This window comes from Panthera leo, chromosome B4 (assembly GCF_018350215.1).
Source record: "Panthera leo isolate Ple1 chromosome B4, P.leo_Ple1_pat1.1, whole genome shotgun sequence".
In the NCBI taxonomy this organism is placed as follows: Eukaryota; Metazoa; Chordata; class Mammalia; order Carnivora; family Felidae; genus Panthera; species Panthera leo.
This window is the reverse complement of record NC_056685.1, coordinates 67,398,928-67,426,194: the sequence shown is the minus strand read 5'-3', so window position 1 is coordinate 67,426,194 and position 27,267 is coordinate 67,398,928. Positions and strand designations below refer to the sequence as shown.

The following is a 27,267-nucleotide window of genomic DNA, read 5'->3' as shown; positions in this document are numbered from 1 at the left end:
AACTAGAGCTCCTAAGAGTAGACATTTTGTTTAACTTTAGTGTGGCTCTGATGCTTACCATTGTTCTTTAACAAACCTTTCCATTTTCTACTTCTGAAGTATCTTGGATGATAAATGCAAAAACTGTACGTGTAGAACATCATTCCCCATTCTGTGGTAATAAATTAAGAGGCATTGAAAGCTAACGTGGCTTTGTTCCTCATCAAACATCTAAAAATTTATTACAGATAGGATTCTGTGATTACTGGGGATTATTAGTGAAGAATCTGGGAAAGTAGGTTGTGTGTCATTGTAGATGTTAAAAAATGTGCCTTTTTCCTCTGCATATTTACTTTAAGATTTTATTACTTATATTGCTTTTTTTTAAGTGTAAGAAGCATAGGGATATTCACATAGATGGAAAGATAATATTAGAAGAAGCTGGAGAAAAAATATCTAATGATGGGTAGTTTACATGATTTTCACCACCTTAAAACTCAAAGGCTAGGGTCATTCAGTGTACTTTTTAGAGACATAGGAAATCACTAATAGAGACTTTTGGTAATGAAGATAGACATTATCTTGCTCTACAGATCTTTGCCTTTTTGGACATTAAAGAAATAGAAATTTTTATTTAATAATTATTTAGGCATAATGTTCTAACCAAGTAAAATGTTTAGCCATTGCTACCAGGTGCTGGAACAGAAAAAAAAAAAAAGTTAATGCTTTAGAGTGGTTATCAGACAAGCCAAGAAATTCTATCTGTGCAGCTCAAGAAATGTTACTTAGAACTGAGAAAAGAGAGGAGCCATATGAAGAAGGGTTGAGTGAACACTCAGTGGTCTACTTACTCAGAAGATTTCTGTAGTCCAGACTAAATGAGGGGCAGATCCTCTGAGCTGTTTATACCGAAACTTCCGTATCCTTAAGGTTTTTGCTAATCTTGGGGTTGGTTTAGAGGTTGTTCCAAAAATAGTAAATGGGTGGTTTATCAGAGAAGTTTGCTACTTGAGAATGTCTTTCACATTCTTACGCCTGAAAGACAAGTTGGCAAGATCTAAAATACTTGAATCACATTTCCTCCTTAAATATCTGTGGTCCTTGCTGGCATTCCATATTGCCGGGTTAGGTGGGTGAGCTGTTTTTTTCTTTTGCTGTATACATAAAAGATTTGATCAATTTTTGTTAACTTTGCAAATCACAAAATTTTCCAGAGTGTGTTTTGCTGTTGCTACCTATCTGTAGGCCCATTTATTTATTTATTTAATGATGGTTTATCTTTCAATGATATCTTTTGTCATTTGAATTTCCTTTGCTTTCCATTCTCAGAGAGCATCTCAAATTGATGTTCCATACTGATTCAGATTTCATGCAGCCTCCAATATGGTGCTTACTTCTGTAATTATTTACATATTCTATTAATTTTTTAGTGTTTCTTACCCTACCCATTTCCTTGTTTAATTTAATTCTTTTGTTGGTAAGCTGATTGTCTCCTCATGGCTCTCTGCTCCTGATTTTTAGGCAAGGCCAGATCTTATATTGAAGAACAGATAAAAAATTTGGGGGGATGGGTGTTCAGTTATTACTTTGCTACTCTAATATTTAATATCTTCTTCTGTTTTACTTCTTAGCCCTTTATATCTGTTGCATGAATATTTCTACAACCAGATTCTAGCCCTGGGCTTATCTTACTCTGTACACATTTCTTTTGTATTTTGTCTATGCCTATTCAGTTATAATCTGCATTCAGGTGATTCACAGCCTTGAGCTGCTGTTTAGGTCCACATTGTTTGCTGTACTAGAGCATTTACCTCTAGATGTCACATAGAGCTAAATATGACAAAGCACCACTTAAGTTCCTGTTTGCTAAATTCACTGCCTCGAGGAAAATGTATTGATTTCTTATTAACCTTTGTGTATTCCATTTGTCGGGTGTAAAAGCATACTGCTTCCACTTTTGTTGCCATTTCCTACAGTTATCTTTCTCTTATAACCTCTGCTCTGTTTTAGGACATTTCTTACATATGCGTTGATTTCATTATTTTCCATCTCTCCCCATTAAAAAATTCTTTCCTTCTCTGTTCTTTTCCTGCCTGCTTCCATCTGGGTGTTCTAGGAACACTTCTTTCTTCTCTTTTTATCTGAATGCTGGAATATTATACCATTACTTAAAATGATCTTGTCCTACAAGGGTGACAAACCAGACTCCAGATGGTTGTATAGGGCTACACGGGGATTTGTTTTGTTTGGCTGTTTTCTTTGGCCTGCAGAGTATGTTGTACCTTCTATGTCTCACTCATTTGGCTTCTATATTTATCGTACCTGACTCGCTTCTGTAAGAAGTTTGAAGTGTTTTTTTTTTTTTTTGAGAAAAGAATAGTTATAAAGAGAAGGAAAGTGTTTGAAATGTAATGAGTTAAAGCTACAGAATTATGTAAAAAGTACTGCAAATTATAACCAAATTTTAATAGTGGTTATGTGTGGGTGGTGTGATTAGAGGTGATGTTTATTTACTTCTGACCCGTGACCTCCAAATTTTCCCTAATGAATAATGTATTTAGTGTAAAACCAATCAGTTGGCAGTAATTTTAAAGGATATGGTTTTCTACATGCATCCCAAAGTCATAGTCAACAGTTAAGCCAAGGTCTGTGCTTGACACTTAGGCAAGTTATAGTACAGAAGGTAGGTGAGTTATAATCATTCCATTAAAGGGCTTGTAGTTGGGCTTGGAGAAATAGCATGATCCAGATTTTACTGAGATGTTACTGTTAAAAAAGAACATGAACAGGTCAATATTATATTCATAAGTAGTATGAAAGGAGAGGTCATTTAGGCCGTTAAGAGATGGCACTGGCTTTAAATGATGGTGACATGTTTATAATGCCTTGTGAAGAGCTTTTTAACATTATAGAACACTAATTCTGCTAGTTATCTCCATGGATAGAATCTCACCCATAACCTGGCTCCTTTGTTCTAGCAGTATTTTGTGTTGTATATATTTTAATATATAAATAATTTGGGGCTTACAGCTCTTTGAAGTTGCCTAGCAGTGTTTATGAAAGTCTTAGCCTCCTTAGAATAAACTAAAAGATAAATTCTAGGGTGTTAACAACCTGGTAAAGGTAGCTCTTTGACTCTTTAGCAGAATGCAAACAGCAGTTGGGGCAAGACAGCCAAACTGAAACAACTTTAGTAAGGGGCACTTTTTAAGACAAATTCCTTCTTTTTATTAAAATTATTCCTTTAGAGATCATAGGGCAGTAGTTTGCAAAATGAAGTTAGGACTTCATAATCCTTCTTGTTCAGGAAGCATTATTATTAAAAGGTAGATTCATGTGCTTCTTTCTGAGAAGCTAATTAGTTGCTGCCTGGCTTGTGCTGAGAGGCTACTGTGGTTCATGGGTATTTACCCATCGCAACAGGATTTTCTAATGCTGTTTGTTTATGAAATTATTTATACTTCTGACTCAGAGCTTTAAAAGGGCTTCCAGCAGTTTTTGAAAGCCAGCTTCTACACTCAAGAGCGTTCTGTGCTGCTGATGGTGCTTCAGCTTGGCAGCATGAGAGTGTGAATCGGGTTGCACTGTGGTGTCTGAGGTGCAGTTTTCTGGTGAAACTCCTCAAGGCCAAGCATGATAATGAGTTTTCATTGAGGTAGACCTCTTTATTTGTTTTGTAAGAAATCAAACTTTCTAACAATATTCAGAAACAATACCAACACAGATATTTGTGGTTGTGTTTAAGCCAATAAGCTGTTAACAGGACCTTGTATCACTCCGTTGCTTACGTTAATTTCCAGTCATCAGTTTAGTGTGGACTATTAAGAATTTGTTCTTTACCAGACATTTCTTTTGATTAATGTTTGGAATAGGGAATAAGTCCAACGTTCTTCATAGAACTCTCCTAAACTTTATTATTTTTTATATGAAATTTATTGTCAAATTGGTTTCCATACAATACCCAGTGCTCATCCCAAAAGGTGCCCTCCTCAATACCCATCACCCACCCTCCCCTCCCTCCCACCCCCCATCAACCCTCAGTTTGTTCTCAGTTTTTAAGAGTTTCTTATGTTTTGGCTCTCTCCCTTTCTAACCTCTTTTTTCTCCTAAACTTTAAATATCATTAATCCCACTTATGAAATACTTTTGAGAGAGAGAGAGAGAGAGAGAGTGTGTGTGTGTGTGTGTGTGTGTGTGTGTGCGCGTGCGCGCGCGCGTGCGCATATTGAGGAAGAGCAGAGGTGAGGTGTTGGGGAGAGAGAAAGGATCTTAAGCAGGCTCCACACTCAGCACTGAGCCCAATGCAGGATTCAAACCCATGACCCTGGGATCATGACCTGCACTGAAATCAAGAGTCAGTGTCAATCGACTGAGCCACCCAGGTACCCCTGAAGTACTTCTTAATTTAGGGGATTTCATACAGTATTACTTAACTGCCCTTCATTGGAACAGTGACCTTTGTCTAGAGATAGAATTCCATTTGTTTCCCCAAAGTAGAAAAGAGGGGTGATAGAACCTTAATGACCCAGGTTTGTCAAAACTTGGCACCGTGTTTAGAAATCTGTAAGTTATAGTTTGCATGGCTATTTTATTAATAGCAAGGTGAGCTAGCAGTAGTGAATGTGGAGTCTTCTCCTCTCCCTGAACACCAGCATCTTTTTTATAGTTCTCTATTGTGGGTTTACACTTTTCTAGCTGGAAATTATACAGTGAATCATATTCAATTCACTAGTTAGCTTGAGCTCTTTCACATGACACCTGATATTAGTATGTCACAGCAGCCGTTAGTAGGGGGCAGAGAAAAGACCCGTCTGTCCACTAGAAGTTCACGTGTGCTAGCTAAGGTAATAGGTCCAAAAAGAAAATGTGTCTGAGAAATTGCTGAAGGATCACATTCTAATCAGAGGCACAGTCCTTGGTCCTCAAGTGACACATAAGAGATTAGGGAACCTGAATCTGTGAGACTCACTTTGACATTAACCTGCTTTTGTGACTTTCTGAAAATCTCTTCCTATCTGTCTTTGATGCTGGGTTTCTTTACCTTTCCTAGAGGGATAATGAATGATACCTGTCCCACCTCCCTATTGATAAGGTGACCTGATACATGATCATACAAAATGGTAACATAAAAAGAGACTTTAGAAAAGTCTTTGTTGCTCCTTCATACTTTCTTCATCTAACAGTTCCATAACTACTGGAATTTTTCAGGACTCCATTCTATGCATTCTTTTCCTCTTCCATTCTGGGAGCTCTTATCCATTCCCATGGTTCCCATTTTATGTGCCATCCACACAGAATTATCTTCTGAGCTTCAGAGATTTGTGTAACTTCCAAGCCCCACTGAACCTAGTCTCACCTTGAAGTTGCATTTAAATATATATAGTCTAGTAACTAAAAAGCAATTGGATAGTAATATTGTCTTTTTGTGTCTTGAAGAATATAGTAACATGTAGGTTATAACTCAGCAACATATCTTAAAATCTCTATTATCTACCCCTCTGTCCCCTCATCTCAAATCAGGCCTCTGTCAGTCCCTGAGTTGTAGGCTCCCATTTTTTTTCCATACTGACCCTGAGCTCCTCACAACTGTCTCCAGGCTTTTTTTTCATTTGCACTTCTCTCCATAAACTAGATCTTTGGTCCATGTTTTCTTCTCCATCCTTTTTTTTTTTGCCTAGCATGATAATGGCTCAAGAACTAGGGTGACAAATACCAGACTCTCCCTAGAGGATGAGCGAGGAAGGAAAGGTTGGTTATTTTGACAGAGTTACTGGGTAGGAGAAATGAGGCAGGCTGTGAACACTCACATGTAAATAATCTGTATTTCCAACATACCCAGGGAATGTTCTACTTGCTCTCTACTTGTATGTTTCACAGAGCACCTCTGGCTCAACCTGGCTAAAATTTGACCTTATCATCTTTGGTCCACACTTGCTTCTCTCGTGTCCTTTATGTTTGTACAAAGTACCTATCATGCTCCTACTTGCTCTTTCCAGACATCTGACCATCATCCTTGAGTCCTTCCTCTCTTCATCCTTCATGTTCCATCCCAATTCCTGCTAGCCTAGGTACTAAATATGTACTTCTGGAATCTCTCCTTTTTACTCCATTGCCTCTACTGTACCCGTTACTCCCTTGCAATTGGTTTTTCATACTCCAACAAGAAGGACTCTTTTAAACATGATTCTAATTGTGCCTTTTCTTCCGTTATACTACTTAAAGGCTTCTGAATACCTAGTCCTCAATACGTCCACTAAGATCTTAAATAGTCAGGTTGGTCTCTGTGTCTCTAGAAGTAGTCTCCCTTATTGGGGCTCCTGGATGGCTCATTTGGTTAAGCGTCTGACTTCAGCTCAGGTCATGATCTCACAGTTCATGACTTTGAGCCCTGCTTCAGATACCCTGTCTCCCTCTTTTTTTCTGCCCCTTTCCTGCTGGTTCTATCCCTCTATCTCAAAATAAATAAATAAACTTAAAAAAAAATAGTCCCCCTTCTCTAGCAGGATGCATCTCCTTTTGCCTCAAGGCCTTTGTCTAAGCTGGTCTGATCCTTTAAAGTGTGTGCCACCTTTCCCACAGTATCCTCAAGCTCTAACTTACTCATTCACCTAATCTCTGCTTAAATGTGAACTTCTCATCCAAGAACTCTCTGATTCCTCAAGCTGGAGTCCTTTTGCTATTAGTCCTTCATCGTCCCTTTGCTATGAGCTCATGTTCCTCACACTTTCCCTTTGGTGAGACCCATCACATTTGACATCTAATTACTTGTTCACACATTTTGCCTGTCAGATGCTAAGCTCCATGAGGACAGAGGACACGTCTCTCTTACAGCACTGTGTCCCCAGTGCTTAGCACAGTGCCCAGCTCAGATCAAATATGCGATGAGCATATCCAAGTGATGGGTACTTGCTTCTGTGATTTGGGCTCTCTCAGCCTCTCCTCTCCACAAATACTCTGCTTCACATCTTTTGTTTACCTCTGAGAAAATCCCATATCATTTCATATTTATTTGAAGCCCATGCCCTTCTCTGTAGAATTGTCTACCCAGCCTCTCTGAGCTGGCATCCAATCATTGTTAGCATACAGCAGTTGTCAGCATCACAGGATGGAGCCCAGTGTGTCACTGTACTGTGACCCTTACCATGGTATTTGGAAATTATTATCTGATTGGCCGTTTATATGAGTAGGGTTTGTGTGCAGCTTCTTTTATAACAGAGACCCTGTTTTGTGGACTTATATTCATCCTGATAATGTTAGCACCTAAAACAAGTCAAACTAAATCAAAAAAGTTAGAATGCCTCACAACTAGAGGTATAGTAATCATAGAAATAATTGCTAACATTATGGACTACTTTCTTCAAAAAAATTTTTCTTAACATTTATTTTTGAGAGGGAGAGAGACTGAGAGCACGAGGTGGGGGAGGGGCAGAGAGAGGGAGACAGAATCTGAAGCAGGCTCCGGGCTCTGAGCTGCCAGCACAGAGCCGATGTGGGGCTCGAACTCACGAACAGTGAGATCATGGCCTGAGCCGAAGTCAGCTACTTAACCGACTGAGCCACCCAGGCACCCCCATAGGGACTACTTTCTATATGTTATGTACGATTTTAAGTGCTTTGACTGTGAATTCATTAAATCTCAACTCCTGTGAAAGAATTGCTTTTATTCTTCCCATTATATGGATAAGCTGGAGACCAAAAAGGTTAGTTTGTCCAGACTTAACCAGCTGGCGAGTGGCAAAGCTAAAATTTAAACCCGCTGGTTCCAGAGCCTATCCTCATCTGTTGTGGCCAGAGAGTAGAGTCTAGAACTTTCAAAATTGGGTTCTGGAATGTCTGTCTGCTTCAAATTCTGGTTCCTCCACTTATTCATCATGTGACCTGGGTAAGGTCCTTCTTTGCAAAATGGGGATAATCATATGTCTTTTAGAAAGGTGTTCTGAGGATTAAATAAGATAACCAGTCCTCGTGAAATATTGAACGTAGGCAGTTCTAACACTGGTTAAGTCAATGTGAACACTACTTGGGCACATCTTTTGAGGTTCTTTTCAATTCTAAATCCAGTGAGTCTGTCTTTTTATAGTTCCTCAGTCTTTTCTCTTTGCCAGTCCCTGTTACTTTTCAAGGTTCTAGTGTTTATTTTTAATAATAAACCTTTATAAGGGCCTGACGACATCCTTGCAATTCTATCAAGTAAAATCTGTGGGCTATATGACAAGCATGTGCTGCCTAAAACCACAGTCCTGATTTCCCATGCTTAAATGTGCAGGTTACATGGTTGAGTGAAGATGTCTGGCTGAAGAGAGCAACAGAATTCCTGTTTACAGCCAGACCAAAGCCGGAAAAGAAGTCCGGACAATTAAGTTTATTGAGATGTTCTAATTGTAAAAGAACTAAAAAGAGTATACAATTAACTTGTCAACATATGCATCAGATGTTCCTCTTTCCAAGTTAGATGAAAGCCAATTTAGTATGATTTGTGTTATTAAATTGATTAGCAGTCAGATGGAAACTTTCAGCTGTTTAGGTGATGATTTAATTGTAAAGACTATATCTACTGACACATGCTTATTTTATGAAACTCTTAAAATCTTAAGGTTCTTTTCGTGTATATTTATGTATGTTGACAGATGCTACAGCAGCAGATAATACTGGTGGAAACTACAGAGTGTACAGTTCAGAGATTTAATCGTCTGACTTGTGTGCAGACTTATTATTAGTAGTTTTTCAGTAGTACAGAAGCAGATATATTACTTAAATCTTGTCTGTTTGTTTATTTGCTTGGGTCAAATATGGAACAAAGCAAATAAAAATGTGGTAAAACATATGTTTAAAATAGGTGGAAATTGAGACAGTGGTGGCATCAGGAGGGGATTGAGCTCGCAGAACAAATACCATCAAGTCCAAACCGCTTGGTAGAGGTGGGCCTCTGTGACTGCCTAAAGAGGGAAATAAAAGACAACTGTGTGGTTTATGGTGCCCATAAACACAGGTCACTTGTTGAGAGGCACAACTATTGTAGTCACTGAGACTGGAGACAGATGTCTCCCATTATCTGGAATGTGGTAGATAGCACCTTCAGCAGCCCTTGTACAGAAAACACGGCAACAGGTTTTTTGGTACTGCTACCTTTAATATAGGCTATTTTGTTGGCATTGTAATGATTAATTCATGAAAAGCAGTTTCTTCTTAGGGTGCCTGGGTGGCTCACGTGGTTAAGTGTCCGACTTTGGCCCAGGTCATGATCTCACAGTTTGTGAGTTCGAGCCCTGTGTCCGGTTCTGTGCTGACAGCTGAGCCTGGAGCCTGCTTCAGATTCTGTGTCTCCCTCTCTCTCTCTGCTTTCCCCCACTCATGCGCGCGTGCGCTCTCTCTCTCTCTCTCTCAAAAATAAATAAACATTAAAAAAAAAAAAGGCAGTTTCTTCTTCATGGGTGTGTTATGCAACCCATTCGTGTTCTGGTTTAATCTAGAGATCAACTTATAGTATCTACAGATATAAAAAAGATCATATTTTCTTAGATAATCCTTTTTGATTGTTTTTAACTTAGTTTCGTGAATATCGATTAGATGAATATTGATTAGTTTGGGATTAATTAATCAGACATACCTAGAAATTGGAAGTGCCACTGGGAAGTGAGCTAGATACGGCCAAGAGTACCAAGATTTTCTTTTAGGTAATAATTCTGGATTAGCTCAAATTTGGATTAGCTCACCTGACGGTGTGCATCAGGAATGCTTGGAGGATTTTTAAAAGACAGATCCAGGTGCCTGGGTGGCTTGGTTCCATGTTTGACTCTGGATTTTGGCTTAGGGCATGATTCCAGGGTTGTGGGATCAAGCCCTGCATTGGGATCAGTGCTGAGCATGGATCCTGCTTGAGATTCTCTCCGTGCCCCACCCTTTCCCCAACTCACTCTCTCTCTAGAAAAATAAAATAAAAATTAAAAAAACTGAAGTCGTAAAAAGACCCATCTCCCATCTCTGTAGTTTTTTATTTAGTAGGTCTAGGATGGGTGAGGTGAGAGCATCTTCATCTTCGTTAAAAGAGAGAGAGAGAGAGAGAGAGAGAGAGAGATGGCCACATAAGTGATTTAGTGATCAGTGAAGTTCTAGAACTACTACCATAGATTATGCTGCATTAATTTTAGATAGAAACAGATTTTAAGCACATACAGCTAAATACACCTTAGCCATAAAGCCATTTATTTTATAGTTAAGATCATATGTTCTTGAGGACTGTAAATTTCCATAGTATTGTCCATTATAATCTACTTCAGAATTCTCTACTGAGCCAATTGAATAGGGTGATTTAATGTATGGATTTCTTATTAGTAAACCAATTAACAGTTTTGGTGTGTGTCTACTGGAACTGATGAATTTGAACAGTTAATATGATTCTGGGATAATTTTTATTCTCATCATTGTCTGATTATATTTCTGTATAGACTAAAAATATTTTGATAACTGTATTCTATCTAGAGAGCATTTTCTTATTTTTCATCCACAAAACTTATAAAGTGTGCTTTATATGCATTGTAAAGTTATCTGATAGCTCTAGAGGTAGTTTTAATTTGTAGTTATTTACATGATAATATGAAAAATGATATTCAGAGATTGGTGTCTCCACATACGTCTTTACTTATCTGTGGTAGTCACTAGTTACAGACAGAATCTTTAAGTATCTGGTGAATCTTGGTTTAAAGTAGAAAACCAAGGCTGTGTATGTGTGTCTTTGTCTAGCATCAGTATTTACAACAGAAACCTTGAGTAAATGTCCTCTGTTGACTTTCCATTGTTTCTTTACAGGCATTGCCTCCATGACAGTGCCAGTGTACATCGCTGAAGTCTCACCGCCCAATTTAAGAGGTCGATTAGTCACCATTAACACTCTCTTCATCACTGGAGGCCAGTTCTTTGCAAGTGTTGTGGATGGAGCCTTCAGTTATCTCCAAAAGGATGGATGGAGGTCTGTAAATTGTCCTTACAGTTAATTTTCAAATCATCTTTTTATAGAATGGGAGAAAAATTGAGAAATGATAGGAAAATACAACTGGGTATTTTGGATCATTATAACTAATTTATAAGTGGGTGGCATTCAGCAAAATTGAAAGTGGACAAGAAGCTGGTATTTATTTTAATGATAGACAAGGAACCTACCATTATGAATTGATATTTACAGACTTTTTAGCATTTAGGTGACATTTCTCACACTGTGTGTAATCTTTTGCAATATTTGTTTAAAAATGAATGCAGCAATAAATATGTATGGAGTTCTTGAATTGTATCAGTGATTGACAAGGTGTTTATGAACTGCAGATATAACTAACATCCTTTTTGGATTGGAGAATCTACATTCTGACCTGAGTGAAAGAAAACCCACTCCTTAAAGATACAGATTTAGCTATATAAAAATATGTTATTATATACATAAATTTAAAATACACAAATTATTCTTTAATCACTATTTGGCTTATTTTGAATCAAAAGAGATGAGAAAAATGTTTTTAAAACTGTTCTAAAATATTTTCAAACTGACTGTCATAGAAACAAACTAATCTTCTGTTAAAGCTTAAAGATATTATAGGCTCTGGATTTTGATATCATACTTCATAGTATTCAGAACAACAGATTGATGTAACTGCTTCGGGGAAATTTTATTAAAAACCTGTGGCAGGTTATACAATATTCTCTAAGTTATTTTCTTGCTACCATGTATTACAACAAATGTTTATTGACCATCTACTCTGTATGAGTGCTGGGGATAGAATATTGAACAAGACAGACTCTAGTCCTTATATAAATGCATGGTGCTTACAGTGTTGAAGTGAATTCTTAACAGCTGAAGAAAAAAGGGTTTGATGTGGTGCGGATGTAGGCAATCAAGCTTCTATGTGAAAAGCACAGTAAATCATGTGCCTTGATGAGCCATTAAAGACTGAGCCTGATGAAGTTTTATTAAAAGTTATGTGAGAAAACTCATTGATGCCAGTTAGGGCCTACATTTGTCAGGACATTAAAGAGAGGACACAGTTCTTAAAAGCATTAGCTCTTTCTGCAGATGTTGCTAAACCACTTTCTACCTTTGAAAGAATGAATCTCTGCCAAACTGAGAAATTACTGGAAAATTGAAGAAACAGGAAATTTCATCATTCTTTTCCACTCTGTAGATGAGCAGAAAGACAGATAACTGTTCCTAGTGTAAAGTGATATTTTGAGTTTTTCTTGGAAACTCAGTGCAAGTCAGTTTTCAACCCATGTCTTTAAACAGATCTAAATCATTTACATTAAGTTAAAAAACTTATTATGTAACTAATATATATATATGCTTTTATTAAAAGTCTATTTTTTGGGTTTTAAGTTTGCAAAGAGACCTTAACTGATAAAAATCTGTTTTTAAATGAAAACATAAAGTGCATAAGCCATATTTTTTTTTTACTTAAGTATAGTAATTTAGGTATCTTTGTACTGGTTAGAAAAAAGAGAAAGATCATACAGTATTGGAAATTATTTATGAATGTGGTATCCCTCTGTAGAAGTGGGAGACTTGCTTGGGTCAGGCATTAGAACACTTTCAGAGGCAGAGTGATATAGTTACAGACAAACTTGGATTCAGATCTGCTTTCTGCCTCTCATTAGCTTCAAACCTTGGACAAGTTACTAAGCTCCCTGAATTTTACTCTTGTATTGTAAAAAATGGGACCAAAAATACTTGTCTTGTTTGATTATTGTGAGATCTAAATTATTCTAGGTGAAGTTTTCAGCCCACTGCTTCACATACGGGAAATGATCAATAAACACTGAATCACATAGTTATTTATTCTGATGAATGAATAAAAGGATGGTGTTCTTATAGGTAAGTTGTGAGGTTGAAGGAAAAGCCATCTTATGGCTTGTATTTTCTTTATCAGTACAGATGAGACTTGGAGGTGATTGGGAAGATGCCTGGGGAAGATAACTGTTGAATGCTTATAGCTTCTGTAGAAAATATAAAAGACTAGAGACAAAAACGATTTTCCACATATCCATGGGATCCCAGCTGAAGTTGGGGCTACATACTTGCAGTGCATTTTCCCCACAATACTAGAGAACCGAGGGGTAAAAAAAAAAAAAAAATTATATATATATATATATATATATATATATATATATATATATATGAGGATGGGAAAACTAACTTGGGCTGGTATTCAGATGAATGCATTAACATCTTAGATCACTTAGAACTCAACTTATTGTTTGCATGAATACACATTCACTTGTGTCCACGTGCAAACATGTTACCTTTTTTTCAGCTGGTGAATTTTCCGTGTGTTCTTTTCTTCCAGTATTTAGTATTCTTAGCAGTGTGTTTAACTCATCTGTTTCCTGGGCTAATAGAGTGTGGTTATAAGCAAATAAAGGTTGAAGTACTACCTCAACATCAACTTTAGAATTGTCAGCAATACTAACTTATTTAAAATTATAGCAATTGGGGCACCTGGGTGGCTCAGTCGGTTGAATGTCCAACTCTTGATTTCAGCTCAGGTCAGGATGTCATAGTTCATGACGTGGTTCACTGACAGTGTGGAGCCTGCTTGGGTTTCTCTCTCTCTCCCTCTCTCTCTGTGCCTCTCCCCTGCTTGTGCTCTGACTCTAAATAAATAAACATTAAGAAAAATAAAATTATAACAATAAATAATTCATCCTTTTTGTGGCAGTATATTTCAAAAATCCTAATTAAAATGTGGGTGTAAATGTTAAGTACAGCATTTTTTTCATACTCATATTTTTGTATATTACGAAGTAAGATGTCCCCTATTTTACAAGAGTTTTGATATTTTAACATTGTTTCTTTTTTATTCCTTTTTGACTTTTATTGCCTCTGAAACTCTACTTCAAGCTACTAAACATTTTAAATATTTGGTTGAGGCCAGATGGCTGTTAACAGAGAAGACTTTAAAGCCAGTTCTTCCTACTTGAAATCTAACCTCTTTCTTCCTCCTTCTCCTTCCAACAGTTTATAATGTAAAACGTGGTTACTGAAATTTTCTACACTAGTGATCAGATTAAAACATATAGAAGATGAAACTGATTAATCAGATAGAAAAACTTCTTAGCTTTTGATGTTCTTGAAAGAATAACCCATGTTTTCTGCCAGATGGGTCAAATCTACTGTTCTTTTATTGTTTGGATGTCATAGAAATAAATTATTTTCTGCTGAACGACTAGAAGATGAGTTTTTCTAGAAAAGAGCATTGCCGGTAGAAAATTGAATGCTAGTATTTTTAAAGCACTCTAGTGTTATCAGACCTTCTTTTCTGGGAAAAAAAATGTCATCTGGCTTCATGAGGAAAGAGGAATAAGGATTTTGAAGAGATCATTAAAAATTAGAATTTTGTAAAATCAACTTTAATGAGATACATACCATTCAGTTTACCCATTTAAAATATAATTCACTGGCTTTTAGTGTATTCACAGAACTGTGCTGCCGTTACTGTAATCAAATTTAGAATATTTTCATTATCCCAGAAGGAAACTCTGTACCCCTTAGCTGCCACCCTTCAACCTTCCAGCTCCTCCAAGCTCTAGGCAATCAGTTTACTTTTTGTCTGTATGGATTGGCTAATTTTGGATATTTCATGTAACAATATGTGGTCCTTTGTTGACTGGCTTCTTTCACTTAACATATTTTCAAGGTTCATTCATGTTGTAGTATGTGTAAGTATTTTATTTCTTTTTATTGGCAAATAGTATGGATAAAACCACTCTCTGTTTATCCATTTGTCAGTTGATGGACATTTCTGTTTTTTGGCTATTATAAAAATGCTGTGAACATTACAGGTTTCAGGGTGGACATGTTTTCATTTCTCTTGGGTATATACCTAGGAGTGGAATTGCTAGGTCATATGGTAACTATGTTTAGCCTTTTGAGAAACGGGCAGACTATTCTACAGGGTACTGTGCTATTTTACATTTCTACTTAGCGATGTATGAGGATGCCAGTTTTTCTACACAGTAAGAAATAATTATCTTTTGATTATAATCATCATAGGTGGGGGTGAGATGGCATCTCATTGTAGTTTTGATTTGCATTTCCCTGATGACTCATGACGTTTGGAAAAAATTTATTTTTACCTAATGTATTACAGTGCTTATAAAGGTGGCAGAGGTGTTTCAGTAGTTAGCATTAATGATACCAGGTTTTATCACTGTTTGCCATTTTCTGTGCTGATATTTTTTTAATCTTGCTTATTTGAACATAGATTTACTCATTACACTTCAAGCAAATGAAGACTTTCTCTTTTTAATTGCTGAGTTAAAGCCTGGCTTGTGGCAGGCCTTTGATAAATATATAACAGAGTAAATTTAACAACTGTCACCATGATTGTGTAAAACACTTGGACATGCCACTGCTTAAATATTTCAAATCCTCTCCATTTCCCGTAGGAAAAAACAAAAACAAAAACAAAACAGTGGTTTGTGGTGTCTTCCATTGTCCAGTCTCTGCCTGCTTTTCTAGATTGTAGAACTTACGTTGCCTCCCTCCCTCCTCCTCTATACAACAACCATGACTGTATACCCTATACACCAATTGCATCTTGCGTTTTTTTTTTTCCTTCTGCTCACTTTACCTCTAATGCTTTCCTAACCTGTTCTGCTTTACTCGTCCACGTGTTGTTCCTCCTTTAAATCTCTGCTTTGTGTATCATGTGAAACTGGTTTTGTCCCTTTGTCCTTTCATTAGACTTTATACATAGCTTCACTGTTTTATACTTCTGTTATATTGAACTAGTTACTTTTTTGTCTGTATTCTCTGATTCACTTTGGAGCTCCTGAGTGTCATTGACTTTGTACTCATTTTTAGATCTAGGAAAGGGCCTGGAACATAGAAAATGCTCAATTAATGTTTATTGAACAGAGCTGAATTGATTCGGCTCTAGGGAAGGGACTCTTACCTAAAGTGAAATGGTATTGATTTTTAAACCAAAATACCAATTCATTAATGTATGTTGAGGAATACATTTACTTCATAGATAGCTTAAAAACTAAATTATTAATCATAAGTGTTTCTTACTTAAGGATAAAAATCAGAGAATGAAAATTAGTTTCTGAGCCCATGTAACTTTCCATCTCTCAAAATAATATGCCTCCCTGGCCCCAGAACACTTTTTGTTCCTCTCTCTTGGCCAGAGCTGGTTTTCAAATGAGTATTCCTCTATTTATAATTACATAAATTACCATGTGACTTAGAGTAATAAGACTGGTTTATCTATAGAGAGGCTAAGTCATACTCTTTTATGTTGATTTTTCTTCATTTTATTCTCAGATTTAATTTTTTAAAATTAGAGTTAACTCACTAATCCATGGACAGTTGTTTGTGAAGTGTTTGAGTATGCTAGATATTTTCACATGTATGTGCTAGATAAATTCATCATTTATGTGATGCTTTTTGTCTGTGTGCTAAAGAAATAGAATTTGAGGAAATGTAAGTGTTGAATGAGAAGCACAAAATATTAGTGTTAGCAACATCTGTATGAGAGATTTCTCTGGAATATCTTCAAGCTAATTCATGGACAGTGTGACATTGTTCTGAGTTCTTTGAAGAATTTGTGGACAGAGGTGGAAACTGGGACAGAGTATAGGCTAGCTGAGGGTAGGATCAGAAGGCTTGAAACCGAGGTGATGAGGAACATGAAAGAGGGGAGCCAGATTCTAGAGGTTTGTGAATTCTAGGCTTCAGAGGTTTTGAACTTCCATCTATAGGCAAAGGGAAGCTATTATTTTTTGAGCAGAGCATGCTATAATGTGAGTCAAAGATTAACATGAGAGCAATGCTCAGAATTGATTGGAACACTTGGCTGTTGGATGGATGCAAAGAAAATATTTATGAGGCTCCCGCCAGAATGTAGGTGTGAGATAGTGAGGTGTAACACTTGCAGACTTCAGTTAGTATGGAAATCATTCAGTTGTTAAAAAAAATTTGGGGGGCACTTCCTGTATACCACTGTTGTGGTTGGGACTAGAGATAGACCAATAAGAAACATACCTGTTCTCAGCCACCTCACAGACTAATGGAGAGACTTTTTCATCATTATGTTAATTAAATGGTGGATAGTGTTATGGAAGCTCTTAGGGTGTGTGAATAACTTAGCTTTATGATGGAAAGATATTTGAGCTGAGTCTTTTTGAATAAGTTCCAGGCGTAGTGAGGGAGAAATAAATTCTAGGTGGCATGTAATTTTCAAAAACCCCCTGGTATGAAAGGACCAGTCATGTGTGGGCAATAGTGAGAAGTTTTATTTATTTATTTATTTATTTATTTATTTATTCCCTTTAAATGTTTTCTTTTTAATTATTTTTTTTTAATATATGAAATTTATTGTCAAATTGGTTTCCATACAATACCCCAAAAGGAGCTCTCCTCAATATCCATCACCCACGCTTCCCTCTCTCCCACCCCCCATCAACCCTCAGTTTGTTCTCAGTTTTTAAGAGTCTCTTATGGTTTGGCTCTCTCCCTCTCTAACTTTTTTTTTTCCTTCCCCTCCCCCATGGTCTTCTGTTAAGTTTCTCAGGATCCACATAAGAGTGAACACATCTGTCTTTCTCTGTATGGCTTATTTCACTTAGCATCACACTCTCCAGTTCCATCCATGTTGCTACAAAGGGCCATATTTCATTCTTTCTCATTGCCACATAGTACTCCATTGTGTATATAAACCACAATTTCTTTATCCATTCATCAGTTGATGGACCTTTAGGCTCTTTCCATAATTTGGCTATTGTTGAGAGTGCTGCTGTAAACATTAGGGTACAAGTGCCCCTATGCATCAGTACTCCTGTATCCAATAGTGAGAAGTTTTAAAGCAGCTAGTTGGAGGGCTGTGATTACTGTTGGGAAATTTGAGGGTGACATAGAAAGGCTGTCTTCAGTAGGTATAAGTAGAACTTTAAATCCCTTGCATTCTCTTTAGCAGTACATTGAATTTATTTTGCTTATTCAAAGTACTGAAAATAATTTTCAAACTAATACCACTTTGTGAGGAAAAATTAGCCTCTCCATTATATTTTACAACTTAAATCATGTCAATAATATGCTTTTCAGAATATTTCAAAAAGGGTGACATTTCTAGACAAATTGGTGCTGGGGAAAGTGTTATAATTTAGTACTAATAGATCATTCGTGTTTGGCTCCATACAAAATACAGGATATAAAGCTGTCTTAAAAATCTAATTGTGCAGGGGTGCCTGGGTGGCTCAGTCGGTTAAGTGCCCGACTTTGGCTCAGGTCATGATCTTGTGGTTCATGAGTACCGGCCCCAGGTCGGGCTCTCTGCTGACAGCTCAGAGCCTGGAGCCTGCTTTGGATTCTGTGTCTCCCTCTTTCTCTGCCCCTCCCCCACTCATGCTCTGTCTCTCAAAAATAAATAAACATTTAAAAAAATTCGGTGCAGTGGCCATTTTAAGGAAGATGGATTTGGCTAACAGCTTGATGACATGTTAATATCTTAATGTTGCGGATATTAGTAATTTTGTCATTGACAAAATTAGGATACAAGACTATTTATTATAAAGGTATCATAGTGTTGTGGGAGGAAAAGATTTAAGACTTGCTTTCACAGCACATTAATTTACCTGAGTTCTAATATCCTCATGTAGCTAACGTTTTAGCAGTTGTACAGTGTTATTAGGATCAAATGAGTTAATGATGGCCAACATATTTACAAACTCGTAAGATATTGTTTGCTGTTATCTCCAGAAAGTCTTAGGTTAATTTTCTATCTTATATCTAAATATGGCAATAAAAATATCCCTCATATTCAGGTATCTGAATTTTCCAGGTAAAAAGTGAATATAGTTTGCTAATGAGAGTGGTTTGTATAAGACTAATCTCCCCTGAAGATGACTGTTATAAACCACAGACAGAATGCTAAAACTGTTTAAGGCATTGGAAAACACCATCTCCAAAGGTGGGTTGGCACTGAAGGGGTTTTGATTCTCAAAGTCTACATTTATGACTTTTTACTTGAGGACAGCCCTTAATCTATACTGGACAGCTATAACTTAAGTAGAAAACTACAGCTTTATTGGCTTACAGTGTCAATGGCTAGAGTTTGGGGTGGGCAGAGTGGGATGGAATTTGAAGGTGAAAATCCAGGAAAAGAATGACTCATATAGGAGGAAATCCCCCAAATCTGAATATTAACTTACTGCAAATATTTACTGACCTCAGAACTATGGATATACAGGAGAGATTCCTTGGAGCCTGTGGAAAACAATAATTACAAGATGATAAAAACTGGGAGAGATTATATTTCTTGCCCATAGGAGGAGTGACATATTTGGATTTTGAAACTTGAGGCTGCAGCTTAGGTTTTCTATTAGAACTGCAGAAGGATCATGCCTTAGAAATAAAGACTTTGTTGCATGACTAAGGATTTGCCCCAAGACCAAGCCAAAACTGAAACAGATTCACACTAACCCAAGTATAAAACCAAAGCTCCCCAAACTCAAGGAGGCTGATAGGAAAAAGTCAGCATTATTTGGGAGAAGAGAACAAAATCTAAGAGTCTTTATAGTTTATCATTCACGATACTCACAACACAAAAAATTATTAAACATGTGAATAAACACAATTTATGATACATAATTAAAAGAAAATTGGCCAATATAGACCTCAAGATGATGCAAATGTTGGAATTAACAGAAAAAAGACTTTAAAGCAGCTATTATTAATGTGGTGAAGGACTTAGCAAACAAGATAGTCATGTTGAGTGACCAGATGGTGAATCTCTGCAAAGAAATGTAAACTATAAAAAGAGAACCAAGTATAAATTCTAATACTATAAGTACAATGTCTGAAATTATAAATTAAATTAAAACTTAGAAAATCCATTGGATGGGCTTAACAAATTGAAGATGACAGAAGATAGGGTCTGGTGACATGAAGGCAGATCCATTGATATTATCTAATATGAAAATGAGAAAATAAAAAAGTTGAAAAAGAAAAAAGCCTCAGTGACCTAGGGTACAATGTTGAATATTCTTATATATCTCTAATTAACTCTAAGTAGCCTAATATACATTAGACTTTTGTCTACATTTGTTGAGGTCCAACAAAAAGAGAATGAGGGAAAAATGTGTTAAAAAAAAAAAGAGGGGCGCCTGGGTGGCTCAGTCGGTTAAGCGTCCGACTTCGGCTCAGGTCATGATCTCACGGTCCGTGAGTTCGAGCCCCACGTCGGGCTCTGTGCTGACAGCTCAGAGGCTGGAGCGTGCTTCAGATTCTGTGTCTCCCTCTCTCTCTGACCCTCCCCCATTCATGCTCTGTCTCTCTCTGTCTCAAAAATAAATAAACATTAAAAAAAATTAAAAAAAGAAAAAGAGAAAGCAAAAAAAAAAAAAAAGCTGCCAACTTCCAAAATTTGGTTGAAACACTAATTACTGATTCCAGACCATAGTGAATCCCAAGTATGATAAATATAAAGATGAGCAAACACAAACATATCATAATCACACGGCTGACAACAGAAGGTCCAGAGAAAATTAGGATCCTAGAAAAAAAAAAAAAAAACAAAAGACACATTACAGGAACAGCAATAGAAATGATGGCCAACTTTACAAGAGGAACATTAGAAGGTCCGGAAACAATGGCATGTCATTAAAATACAGTTGACTTTTGAACAATGTGGGTTTGAACAGATTTTTTTTTTTTGATAAATATGGTATAGTATTGTAGATGTATTCTCTCTTATGATTTTTCTTCTCTCCAGCTTTTCTATTGTAAGAATACAGTACATAATACATATCACATACAAAATACGTGTTAATTAACTTAATTGAATTTTATTGGTAAGGCTTCTAGTTAACAGTAGGTTAAGGTTTTAGGGGAGTCAGAAGCTATATTTAGATTTTTGACTGCACAGGGTGGGTGCCCTCACTCCCATGTTGCTCAGGGTTCAACTGTACTGAAAGAAAAATGTCAGTCTGGTAGGAGAATACCCTTCAAAATATAGGTAAAATAAAAATGCTTTCAGATAAAGTAGAATTAAGAGAATCTCACCACCAGACCAACTGTATTGAAAGAAATTCTTCAGACTGAGGGAGATGATCCTAGATAAAAGCTCATCTACAGTAAGGAAGAATACCAACTATCATAATAGGAGGCTAAATATAAAGGACATTATCTGTTTTTTGTTTTTTTTGTTTTTTGTTTTTTTTTGCCTCAAACTTTTCAAAGGCCTGTGACTTTACATTTAAATGTAATGCATAGAGCTATAGAATATATGATGACAATAGTAAAAAAGTTGAGGGGAGTAAATGGAAATTCTACATGTTTCTGAAGAGTTATGATATTATCTTTAAATAGTAATGATGCATGTTTTTATCCTCAGAACAACCACCAGAATACATTATACAAAATACATAGCTAAGAAGCCATTATAAGAATTAAGATGGAATATTTAAAATACTTGGATAAGCTAAACAAAGGCTAGAAAAGGAAGAACACAGGTGAAAGTAATGGATGGAACAAATGGAAGACAAATAGTGAACGGTAGACTTAAAACCCAATTATTACAACAATTATAAAGGGTAAAAATTTTCATTGTGCACAAAAAGCATGACACAAGCCTATGTTGTCTAAAAGTGACACAATTTAGGCATTATGGCATATGGCATTATAGCCATAGATAGGTTAAAAGTAAGAGATCTATGCGAACAGTTAAGTATAAGAAAGCTAGTGTGGTTATGTTAATAATCACACAAAGTAAGACTTTAAGATAAGCGGTATTACCAGTGATAAAAGGGGACATTTCATAATGATAATACAATGAACTAATCAGAAATAATAATAATAAAAAATGTATAGTTTCTTTAGAGAGCTTTCAAAATGCATAAACACAAATTAGCCGATGGTAGTTGCACGATATTGTGAGTGGACTTAATGTTAATAGATCTTTACATCTAAAAATGATCAAGAGGTAAACTTTATTTTATTTATATTTCACTACAATAAAATAAAAAAGCTTTGCAGAACTAAAGGAAAAAATAGATCAATCCAGGCTCATATTTGGAGAATTTGAAACTTTTTGCAACTGATAAAAACAACCAGACAAAAAGTAAGATTATAGGAAAACCAGACAACACTGTTAACTGCCTCTTTCAGACTGACATTAGACATTCTCTAAAACTGACCATATCCTGGACCATAAAATAAATGTTAATAAATTTTAAAAATGAATCTTAACAGCATATGGTATCTGACCATACCAGAATTAAATTAAATATTAGTAAGATAGCCAGAAAATCTTCAAAAACCAGCATGTTTTAAATAACTTATGAATCTAAGGAGAAATCAGAAGGAAAAATTAGAAAATAGTTTTAAATGGAAAGAAAATGCAGTATGTCAAAATGGGTGGAATTCAGCCTCAGCCGTGTTTAGGGGAAAATATGTAGCTAAAGTGATTATATTAGAGGAGGAAAAATCATATGGTCTAAGTTTCATGTAAGGCTAGAAAAATATGGGCATGTTAAACCCAGAGAGAACAGAAGAAAATAATAAAGACTGGAAGTCAATGTGATAGAAAGCAGATAAGCAATATAAAAAATTAACAATGTTGATTCTTTGGAAAGGTTAGTAAAATTGATAAACTGATTATGACTTATTAAACTGGTTAAGAAGAAAAAGCTAAAGCACAATTTATCAGTATCAGGATATCTGGAGTATCAGTATCAGGAGTAAAAGAGAGCACATCATTGCAGCGGATGTTATTAGGATAATGAGGCAACACTTTGAACAACTTTGTGCCAATAACTTCAACAACTTAGAGGAGATGGGCATATTGCTTAAAAATCACAGCACTACCAAAAACTGGGCACAGGTAAAATGGAAAAGTAAAGTAAAGGATCTAGAATTGCCAAAACCATCTTGAGGAACAAAGTTGGGAGAGTTTTGCCTGACTTCAAGACTTAGCATAAAGCTAAAGTAATCAAGACAGACTGGTAAGGATAGATAATCAATTAGTGAAATAGAACAACATGGATGGATCTCAAAAACATTATGATTGGAAGAAGCTAGATGCAAGAGAGCACAGTCTCCATAATTCCATATGAAGTTCATTAACCTGCAAAATAAGCTATGGGGACATAAATTCAGTCATTGGTTATCTGGGGCAGTGGAGATTGGAAAGCAGATGGGTATAGAGAATTTCTTGGATGATGGAAATGTTCTGTTTTTTTTTTTTTTATTAGGATGGTTATAAGGATACACACACACACACTCATATATATATATATATATTTTTTTTTTTTTCCTCAAACTCTTAGAATGGTATACCTTGGAACTCTTTATTCTATGCAAAATTTCCCTAAAAAATGTTAACCTGCATCTTCTGTCAGCTCCCTCCATTATATCCCTTTTCTGCATTGGCCAGTGACTAATATAAATGTTGTTTTTGCCATGACACTTTTTCTAACAATCTTTGTTGAAATAACTTTTGTCCTTATTCCTACACTATGCCCAAGCTTCAGTCATAGCAATTAAATGTAATCCTGTTTTGTTCGATGATTACTAGTGTATAAGTTCCTTGAAGCAAAGGATGTCTGTGAATCATTGTATCTCCAAAATCCCTAGCACAGAGCTTTGGATATAAAGCTCTGGGAAAAAAAAAAAAAATGAGTGGAAAAAAAAAAAAGACAATATGTGTGTAGATGTGATTGTGTGTGCTTTATTTCTAGCACTAGTACTGTGCATTTTGTGCAAGTCCCTGTATTTTGCCATGTAGTTTAAAACTAAATATCTGTGCAAAATACATTCATTTGTTTAATATCACATCTTATTCTGTCAAAGTAAGCATATCTTGCTGCTTTTATTATAATCACAACTCTCTAAATAACCTTGGTCAAACTACCTATCTCCTATACCAATATCAAATTACTTCGAGGTGTTTCCCCTACCTACGTAGAATTAACATTTTCTTATGTTTGCATATTTGGCAAGATTTTTTGTTAACACAGAATCTTTCACCAGGTAACACAAAATTTGCTCATTTGCTGATCATATATTGTCTGCTTTTTACTTGAAAGATTCCAACTGGGACATGCTGATTTTTTTTTTTTTTTTCTTATGTACTTTCAGCCTTGGTCTCTTGTTTACTCTCTGCTGCCATCAGGTTATCAGATATGTCAGTCATCAGTGTTGATGTTCTACATGGTCCTTGAAGGCAAAGGAGAATTAATTTACCAGCCTGGAATCTCAATTTTCAGTGTTTTATTATTTTAATTTTTTATCTGTTAAAATGGAGTTGTGAGTCTTGCACTAAATTTGAAAAATATGTTATCAAGTGAGTTGTAATTACAGCAGGTGGCTAGATTCAGTATTATCTTTTTGCATCTAAAACTTGCATGAAGTAGAAACATATTACATGCGTTATAATTTATATTTGGTGATTATCATGTAAATATCTTGTGATTAATATATGATGGTGAGCATGTCTTTTGTAAATCCAAGAATAGTGATCTTTTAGTAAATATATCACTCACATGATTATTAAGTATATGAAAAGTCTGTGAAAAAACTCAAAATCCATAGGAACATTGAAGTCAGGTAGCTCAAGATGTAGTGGTGAAGGAGCAGTGTTCTTGAATGTGTTTTGAAAGGGTTGGACTATGCCTTTTTAAGGGGAAAATATTTCACTACCCTAAACAGGGCCCAGTGATATATATCAGAAAGTTCCAGCTTGGGGGGATGTTTTTGGATTGACACAGCACTACGCTGTCTCTGCTTTTAAGTGCATTCATGATGCTTAAGGATTGGTGTAGAGTTTGGCATTTAATGTACATTAAAGGTGATGTTTGCTGGGTAAACAGTTCAGAGTAGCAACTCAGAAAGATCATAGGAATTCAGCCTTAGCTTCCCAAGCAAATAAAGCAAATCTTCATTAGGTATCACTTTCAAAGAATGTACTGATTCTAACTGCTGACCCTTTTTATTTTCAATGAACTGTTTCAAGAGAAAAAAAAAAGGTGTAGTTTATTTCATAGTTCTATGTAAAAGGATGCTCATTGGAAACGGTAGAGTTTTAAAGAATAAGGCTTAGTATCTTAATAATGATGATATTCCTCTTTTGCATGCTGTGCAGAAAAGGGCTAACATAAACCATATTTGTAAATCAATAGGAAATAGATATAAACAATGCAAGCTAGAAGACAGAGGATGGAAATAAAACTATTGGAATTATATATATAGTTTTGTCACCCTTTTTTGGTGTATTATAAGACAGTATTGGATATTAGAGAATATTGCTACAAATCCTTACTATCTCAGGGACAAACTTCAGAGATTGTCACTGAGCTAATCTAAGTGTTTTGAAAAATAACAACATTCTCTGTGACTAGAGTATAAGGTGGAGATTTGGTTTAAAAATACATACTTTTAACAGTGTGAGGTTGAGAGACAAGGAAGTGATTATTGAACTGTACCTTAATGCTCTCATGGCCTATTAGAATAATTGGTTAAATGACTGCAGTGTCCAAAAAACCTTTATATGCTTCTCAGAGTGAAGTGTCTTCCCTTAGTAGAACTCAAGACCTATAAAAACAATTGCATACAATTTGTTTTAAATATAACATATTGTAATACAACTTCCTTAGCCGTGATAGTTTTTCTATAATAGCTTGACTTATAATTAAAACCATAAATCATTCAGCTCTTCTATCATAAGGCATTTGCAACCTTTTTTACATTGGGAATTTAAGGAAGAAAAACAGGAGAAGAGAAATGAACAGAACGTGGATGCAGGGTGCAGTTCCTCACTCCTGCACAATTCATTTTGGAAGGGGAGAGGCTTGGAGAGGCTTTTGGGAAGGAGAGATTGAAAAAACAAAGTGTTATGGAAAGCAGTGTTAGATCTGTCATGCCCCTTATGTAATATATTTTAAAAGGATCAAATCAAAAGACAATTTTCTGTTCCCAGTCATCTTTTAAAACTATCTCCTGCTGTGTATGTTACTTATATTTTTCCTACATGAAAAATGTATGTGTATGTTAAAGAAAAAAGATACTCAAATTGAGTTTGGTGCAGTGTTCAAAGTGAGCAGTACAAGTTTACCCTCACAAATGAGATATTTTCTTTTAATTAATAGCTGATTATTTTTATAGTGACACTCTGGTGTTGAGAATAATAGGGTATTCATTTGACACCAGCAGGTCTTTGTTGTTAAATTTGCATTTCCCCTGCTCCCTATGACTGGGGGTGGACTGTTCCCAGGTAGCCCCTTTGCCATGTTATTCTGCAGTGATTTAATATATTTGATAGACGTGAGTGAACAATAAAACTTATAAAAGTTATCCTTGAAAGTCTTTAAACATGAAGTTAAAGTAAATTAATGTTCTGTTTTATGATTTCTGCAGAATTGTTAACTAATCATTAAACATTTATTATATAGCTTGACTTACAATAAACATATTTATTATAGGAGCCAAATTGCCTAGATTTTAATCCTAGTTCCACTGCATACTAGTTCTGTATCTAATTTGTACCTGGTTTCTTTGTCTTTAAAATGGGGATAACGGGGGTGCCTGGGTGGCTCCGTTGGTTAAGCATCCGACTTCAGCTCAGGGCATGATCTCGTGGTTTGTGGGTTCAAGCCCCCGTGTGGGGCGCTGTGCTGACTGCTTGCTCAGAGCCTGGAGCCTGCTTTGGATTCTGTGTCTCCCTCTCTGTCTCTCCCCTGCCCCGCTCACACTGTCTCCCTCTCTCTCAAAAATAAATAAATGGCAATAAATAAATAAATAAATAGGAGATAATCATGATACCCACCTAATAGGGTTGTTGTGAAGGCAAATGAATTAAGGTTTCTTAAGCCCTTTGAATAGTGCTTGGCACATACTAACTAGTGCTATGTATTAGCTATTACTATTGGCTGCTGTTAAGTGGTGACATGAATAAGCTACATTCAAATAGATTTTTTTCATGTATTTGGAACATAATCATTACCTTGTGGAACTACTGAGAATAAGTAATGTGTTCATCATGTTATCAGTAGACCAGATTATCAGATAACCATGTTGTTATCATGAGAGAAGTGGGGCAATTATGAACTACACAGCTCTGTGTCTTAAATGGCCATCTATTAGAGCATACTTGCCTTCACTTTTGTAGGTGGGAGCAACATGATTCCTTTAAGACAAGAATGGTGGTGAATGCACAGTACAACGCAGGACCTCTGGTTTTGTGTCAGGTACCTGAGTCTGCTCAGCCACCATGGGAAGGACTGTCACCAGGGAATGCAGAATCTTTGGTTCAC

The 27,267-nt window shown here is 36.1% G+C and overlaps 1 protein-coding gene across 1 annotated transcript in view; it reads left to right on the top strand.

The window, feature by feature from the left end:
- Nucleotides 1-27,267, top strand: part of SLC2A13 (solute carrier family 2 member 13) — a 373,541-nt gene that overhangs the window by 44,982 nt on the left and 301,292 nt on the right. The window contains exon 2 of the mRNA XM_042946261.1: nucleotides 10,786-10,945. Within this exon, the coding sequence (XP_042802195.1) occupies nucleotides 10,786-10,945 (160 nt within the window). The remainder of the gene's footprint in view (nucleotides 1-10,785; nucleotides 10,946-27,267) is intronic.